The sequence below is a fragment of the Anneissia japonica genome, unplaced genomic scaffold (genome assembly GCF_011630105.1).
Source record: "Anneissia japonica isolate Jap-2015-1 unplaced genomic scaffold, ASM1163010v1 scaffold288163_len62779_cov176, whole genome shotgun sequence".
Classification (NCBI taxonomy): Eukaryota; Metazoa; Echinodermata; class Crinoidea; order Comatulida; family Comatulidae; genus Anneissia; species Anneissia japonica.
This window is the reverse complement of record NW_022752028.1, coordinates 51,714-59,487: the sequence shown is the minus strand read 5'-3', so window position 1 is coordinate 59,487 and position 7,774 is coordinate 51,714. Positions and strand designations below refer to the sequence as shown.

The 7,774-nt window shown below is 35.0% G+C and overlaps 1 protein-coding gene across 4 annotated transcripts in view; it reads left to right on the top strand.

Moving 5' to 3' along the window:
• The first annotated feature begins 298 nt into the window (after positions 1-298).
• LOC117122068 (atlastin-2-like) overlaps positions 299-7,774 on the top strand; it is a 20,766-nt gene continuing 13,290 nt past the window's right edge. The window contains exons 1-3 of one of the 4 annotated variants that reach the window (XR_004447662.1): positions 299-436; positions 2,794-3,039; positions 6,006-6,135. Coding sequence is in view for 1 of the 4 variants with exons in the window: in XM_033267529.1 (XP_033123420.1) it covers positions 413-436 (24 nt within the window). In the remaining 3 variants the exon portion in view is untranslated. Of the gene's footprint in view, positions 437-2,793; positions 3,040-3,191; positions 3,294-3,807; positions 3,856-6,005; positions 6,136-7,774 lie in introns of those variants that run through there. The other 3 variants (XR_004447661.1, XM_033267529.1, XR_004447663.1) reach the window with 3 other exon arrangements.

Below are 7,774 nucleotides of genomic sequence, written 5' to 3'. Positions count from 1 at the left end.
CAAATAATCGGCACTATGTCGAATTAGTGATCAGGATCGTGGATAGGAAAATTCGGTGTATATGAAAGTAATGACTTATAATATAGATTAACTTTTAAGGTGGGTTACTGTAGCGTGGGTTACAAATACGGTACAATTTGTACTGGTTTTCTGTTAAAACTAAACGCTACAGATCCTACAAGGAAATTTGATTGGTTGAAATATTGGGTATTAATTTGCTGATGAGGGCGGGCTTCCCGTTTGGAAAAAAAATCGCCCCCCCCGCCCCCCCCCCCCCGGCACCCTATTATTCTTCTGTGGTGCCATGGTACCATACGTTGATGCAAAGTAAAAAGCATAGAAAATGTATACAGTAGGCCTAGGCCTATTCTTTGGTTGATCTGGAAGAATCAAGCAGCCTGGCCTCAAACTAATGATTGATTTGCCTAACCACAAGGTAAAAAGCAATACTAAAATAGAAGGGTAGAATACTGAATAGGCCTAGGCCCCTAGAGAGAGGTAATTACTACTACTACTACTACTGATGATAGGCATGATGCCTAGCTGCCTACCTAGCCTAGCCAGGCCTACCTAGCTAGAGGCCTAGACACTAGTCAGGTGATGAAATGATGATAAGTAATGGTATGGTAGTGGTCTTTAATACTAAATACCACACTCCACCACTCGTAACCACACAGATGCAAAAATATATTACCACACGAGCGAGAGTGGAAAACTGCTTAATCAATAGAAACCAACTTTTAGAACGATAATTGTCCAAATTCTGTTAAAATCGATGTATGTTTTTTGCTTCGTTGGTTTTGCCCGACGTGTCTCGGTGCGTTGACATTTTGGATCTATAACGCATTGATGTGTCAGCAGAAACGCATTCAACCATGACCTTCGTGTCTTTGTTTCATAGCATCACTCAAAATATGTACTACAGTACCACATGAACGATAATAAACTTATTCTGCTGTACATTAAAACAAACTGAGTATTTAAATTGTGGTATTTGTATTAATGTATTGTTAGATAATTTATTCTATTTTTTTATTTCTTTCAATGCTCATGTTTTTTTTAATTTCAGTGTACATACAAAGAATGAAGATTAATATTTATAAAATATATGATTAGAAGTGATAAATAACAGAATTTTCGAAGTTTCCATTGGGGTTACCAGAGTAGGACAATTATATTTTTTTTAAAATTCATTTTTCATCAAATATATACTCCCTTCATTATTATTATTATTAAGTTACTATGTCCTGAGCTAATATGTTGGCCTAAATTTTACCATATACGGAATATTTTATAAGTAACCTCTGCTAATTAGCATGCATCAGTACAGCTATATAAACCATTTGTTATTTCATAAAAGTACGCAAGAGATCAGTTTATAGAAGGTTAATTTTTTTTTTAAACAGTACGCTTACCATCGTTGCTTCATGGTGTTGCTGTTGCTGATTTTTAGGCATATTTTTAGCGAGATTAATCACAAAGTGACAGAAAACAAGAGTTGACGTCTTTTGAGAAATGAAAAATATATTTATTTCTTCTCAAAAATTTTAATCGTCCCTGCCACCTTCTTTATTGTGATATCTTGCATAGTTTGACCCTTTATACCGCCTTGGTTTGACATATTAATTAGCAAAACACAAAGGGTGTATCTTGATAAAATAACAGTAATGGTTTATGTAGTACTGGGCTGATGTATATGAAATAAACTATAAATACAATACTGCACTGTTAGCCCTACAGTAGTTCAGGAAGCAAACATCTAACAACTATTACGGAATGAATTCTGAACTGACAATTTTTCTCTTCCGTGTGAGACCCACCCTCCTTTATTTCAATCCTATTTTGTAAGAACTGTATAAATTTTTTTAATTTCCCAATTTTGTAATTTAGCCTCATAATTTAAATAGATAAGGCCTATTACATTACAGTATAATAATTATTTGATAACAATAATAAATAGTACAAGTTTGTATGTTAGGCCTACTTATAACATAATAAAGTTAGTAATTTTAACAACAAAATTAATTCTATTTTTCCATTTTTCTTATTTACAATTTTGAAGTTCATTAGATTTTATGTGATGTGCCTTGAATTTTTAAAATAATAGTCTCGATGAAATGACATACGTAATGAGTGTAGCAAGCCTATTTAAGAGGTTATAGTTGAATGCGTTTCTGCAAACATCAATGCGTTAGAGATACTCAATGTCAACACATTACCTTCTGAAGCACGGCGGCAAAAACCTGTTAAAAATAGTAAATTTTTACCATAATTCGGAGAGCTACTGTATAACTATAAAAATTGGTTTTTATTGATTATCAAGTCATTTTCTACTCTCGTGTGGTAATATTTTAATCATTTTGCATTCGTGTGGTGTTGTGTGGTTCCGTGTGGTCCGTGTGGTATTTAGTAGGACCGAATCAACACACAGAAGAACTGCACAGATGATGTGAGAATGTTTAAAACTAGGCCTACCACATCTTTCTAGGCCTAGGCCCTAGAGAATAAAAGATTAAAAAATGAATTTATTATTTTGTTCATATTCTTTCTGTTCTACATTATCTCATTGGTAGACCTACAAACAATTTGTTAACTGTATTGTTACAGTGCCTATCTGTTGCCTATAAACAGCCATTACTAGAAGACTAGATACACAGTCATTTCTAAAACATGGTGGCAAACTTGAAAGAATTGACATATGATATATTTATTATTAATTGGGTAATATACCAATAGGCCTAGTTTTATTGGCATTTTCCATTAGTCTGAAAACTTCTTGATAACATTTGATAGATTAGTACAAAACTAAAGACAATTAACAGAAAGAGAAGACACAGCTTTTGAGCAGACACAAATGATCTAGATGCTGGGAATAACCACAATACAATCCTCGCAGCACCATCTACTGCACAAGACAAAACTGATTCCTCCATGACAAGACAGAGTTGTCAATGCAAGTCAACATTTGTCAGAGGAGCTACTGTAACAAAAACAGCACTCTGAAGCGAAACAAGACTCATGAAGACGTAATTTAATACAGTAAGTTTGCTTAAATTAATTGATAACCAAAGAGATAGCTTTCACAAGTTAACATTTTTTAACTGTCTGTTTATAATAATTATACACTTTTCTAAGCCTAGTTTTGTTGGCATTTTCCATTAGTCTAAAAACTTCTTGATAACATTTGATAGATTAGTACAAACCTAAAGACAATAAAACAGAAAGAGAAGACACAGATTTTGAGCAGACAACAAATAATCCAAATGCTAGGAATAACCACAATACAATCCTCGCAGCACCTACTGCACAAGACCAAACTAATTCCTCCATGACAAGACAGTCGTCAATGCAAGTCAACATTTGAGGCATGTTGTGGCAAAATGGCTAAGTTGTAGCAAAATTTGAAATTCAAGTTATTGGTATTTTCATATACCTGAGTATGTTATCTTTAAAATGAGGGGTCATTCATTGAGTTATTGGAAAGTGAAAATACGGCACTCTTAGAGTCAAGATAAACATGATTTTGAGTATTAATTGCCTTCCAAAGTTAATTATTTGTGCATACATTGTTTAATAGAATTAACTATCTAAATAACATTAAATAAACAATTTGTTGACCACTTCCAGAACTAATACTTTGGGACATGATTAATAAGACATTAAACTGTTGATCTATAGTGTAAAAAAATTTGGATTTTTAGGCAATTTTTTGAGCTCCCATATTTTATAGCTCATTTACTCAATACTGGCCTGTGCGACAACTTAACCATTTCGCCACGACATGCCTCATTTGTCAGAGGAGCTAACAAAACAGCACTCTGAGGCAAAACAAGACTCATGAGGTAATTTTATACAGTAAGTTTGTTTAAATGAATTGATAACCAAAGAGATAGCTTTCACAAGTTAACATTTTTAAACTGTCAACTTATAATAATCATACACTTTTCTTTCTTTGAAAAGTAATGAAAATATACATGAAAAAAGACAAGTCATGTATAACAAACATAATGATGAAACTGTACAGTGGAGGAGTGCAAAACAAATATAAACGTTGTTTCTGCACTGATGGTAGCCAAGAACATGAGGTAAGCCTACTATTAAGGCTACATTCAGACATCAGAGATGCCACTCTTATCTAACGCTTGGAGTACATCAATTCAATTTAACGCTATTGTAAGCAGGGAACAGTGTTGTAAGTAAGTATTCGTGCGAAATACAAAAATTGGTAATCGCGCATTTCTCTTCCTGTTTACATCTAGGCTGTTTGTGATTGATCAAATTCTGGCCAGTGGTTGTGTTTAAAATAATTGATGCATGACTATCACAACTTAGTGGTCTACGCTAATCTGGGGTCTATTAGGATTATCATACACCAGTGATTGCATGTTGATACTGGCATTTTGCTATGCTTTTCGCTGATAGCATGTTGAGATTATTGGCATTGTTTCTGCCAGACGTGACTACTGCAAAGCTCTTCTGTTCGGTCTTCCAGAAAAGTAACTCTACATATTTGAACTTGCACAGAACACCACAGCTAGGCTCATCACCCAAACTGACTTCACAGCACATCACTTTTATTCTCAGAGAAATTCATTGGTTTCCTGTATCATTTCGCTTCCAATAAAATCCTTTTAATTATGTATAAAGCTCTGCATGGCCTTGCGCCTCAATACATTATCATTCAGCTCCAAACGACTTCTTGTAACCAGAGATCTTCTAAACAACATCTACTTCATGTTCACATGTGGAAAGCACATACATATGGCAGACAATCACTTTCATGTGCAGCTCCTGTGTTATGGAACAAAACTCCCTCTTCAAACAAAAACTGCCATAAATGTTGCCTTTTTCAAAACTAAAATCATACTTTTTGCTGCAAAGCAGCCAATTTATATTCTTGACAGCAATTTGACCTCTGAAAGATCATTGTTTGTCAAAAAACAAGGGCCTGAGACGACTGAAAAGCGGAGTTTCCTTCTTACGTTCTGCCGGGTAAAATCAATTACTTTAGGCGACGTTTGCAGACTAACCAACACGTACCAACGCCTGCATGTTGTGCTAGCCATCCTACTCTAGGCCTAGACTAGCTAGGATGGTATAGGCCTAGCCTTGAAGGGACGAAGGTCCAAATGAAAAACAGCGTCGCTCCTTGATAGCTAACATTGTTTATAGCTAACATTGTCTATTGTCTATTTAACATCACAATAATTCATTATTAGACCTATAGTTGTTTTTTGAATTGTACTCCACAAATCTCAGCCGATACCTCGCACAACTCGAGTAACGTCTCGTATCTATTGTCGTTACGTCATGGCTCGCTGGCTCACACTTGCGATGTCTCGCACTTGTGATCAAATAACACGCTGGCTCGCACTTTGGCAACACTCTTTGGCAGTCAACTCGCCCCTAGAAAACCCGCCATTGTAAACTTGCTGTTCAGAGCTTTGGATGGATTTAATAGTTTTGGAAGTTACGGTTTGGAAATTGAGTTCAAATACAGGTTCACAGCTGTCTCTTATACACATCTTTAATTATTGAAAAAAATACATTTTAACTTATTTAATAATGAGATTAACCATTTTGTACACATTGAAATTATACCATCCTCATTCAGCGCCACCTACCATTGCTTCACGTGATGAATACAAGTTATTTCGATATAAAGAAAATTAAGACACAACATCTTAATAATTATGTTAGAAATATTGTGGTCAATGGTTTGTCAGTGGAGGCAATGGGTCCGGTTGAACGCATTTTGTGTCGCCAATAGCAACGGAGTAGTATCATGTGGTATCGTGACGTTAACACTGTGGTTACTATATGCTCTGACACAAATAATAGCGCAACACTGGTGTGTTGCTTAAGAAAGGTCCTTATTTTACAGATTGTTAGATTGTTAAAATTATACCATGACTTGTTTCAACCTTAGTAACCGTATAAAACTGTTGGTTTATAATGTACTGAATAGTGTCAAATAAAACGCAATGTCTTTTTTTTCAATATAGATTTCTAAATAGGATGAATCTCATATTGCCACGTCATATTCGAAAATGAGACATACCAAGAAAGTCTGGTTTGGTGCATTTGTTGTTTGAGAGGTACACCGCAAGAGCTCCTCTTGTTTCTGACAATTCGTAACCACTTTTTCAAAGGACTGAATAACAATCTTTAAGCTTAACACGACTTGGAGACCAAACCCTGAGGATGAACTGTATTTTTATTTTGATAATATAAATTGGTTTGTGCCTCTCCTATTGGCAGTATTTTTGCATTACAGAAATCCTATTTGATTAGTGGTGTTGTCCTATTTCTATTGACAAAATAATTTAGGTCAACTGGAAAATTCTATTACATTTACAATAGTTTATTTGGTTTTGTGCACCTCAAGATCACCTTTGGACCTTTGGATTTTGTTTATTTTTAATTTTCTATTTTTATTTGGTTTATATTTGAAGAGATGTAGATATGATTTTATTTTGTATAACAATAGATACAGTGCACCCAAAAGTTTTTGGTTCCTACGCTTTCAAGCAAAGGAACCTTTAGGATACCCTTCGTATGTATGTACTGTATGTATGTATGTGACATGTATGTTACGCTGTTTTTGGTAAATAGGCAAAGCGACTTTCCAGATATCTGTTCATTATGAACATCCGTACCAAAGCAAAACTGGATATGACATGCCCTATTTAATAATTTTCTATTTTGACATATATTATAGTCATAACTAATGAAAGACGATACACTCTACCCTTTAAAAGACTAGTAAACTGTATAATAAGAGGAAAACATTTATGGAATATTGTTTACTTTCATTTTCCAACTGCCTTAAATGTGATGGATTGGACTCTACTTTCCTGAGTATTATGGACAGGAAACTTTATCCAAACTCCAAAAACTTCAGTTTTATACTGTGGTTTGGATAAGGTTCACAGCATAGAATTGTGTTGTGGTTGAATTGTGGTTTGATAAAAACAAACTTGATGCTTGACAGGATAATCCTTTTGCAGCTTCTATCGGAAGCTAGACTACTGTACAGTACAGTATAGTGAAACTATTGTTAGCTCCGACCCATGGTTAATGTAGGGCCGCCCACCGGACAAGTCAGTAACACTTGAGGTCTCCCTGGTTTCGTTTGTTGCCATGTTTACATCATCGCAAATACAGTAATGTAATATTTCACGAATGCCTGCATAGGAACCTTGGCCCTCGCAGAGGTCTGGTTTTCTGTATAATAGAAATTGTCGCAGCTTCCTGTAATTTTATCTAAATTACTGACATACCGTTTCAATAATTGGTTTTGTTCGCAACAGTTAGCTCAAAAGTGTTATTTCAGTGCAGTGTTATTATGCTTAACAGAGGCTCCATTAATTCCATAATCTTGGAATTTACTACCCTGGGGATTCTTACTGTTCAGAGCTTTGGATGGATTTAATAGTTTTGGAAGTTACGGTTTGGAAATTGAGTTCAAATACAGGTTCACAGTTATAAAAGTGCACATGAATTTCGAAGGCAGACCTTGCATATTGTTGCTGGGGCCCCACAAAATGAAATCCTAAACATACAAAAACATGTGCATTTGTCATTTGTGGGATAACACCAGACTGTGTCATTGAATATAATGTGATAGTGAAGCAAGTTAAACTCTCCATAACAGTCTGTTGTACCACACACCCTATATACAATGTACTGAAGAACTTCAGGATTGACATCATCTTTATCCATTTTCAAACCACTGGGTGAAGATTACTTCAAGGTGACACCATAAGTGTCT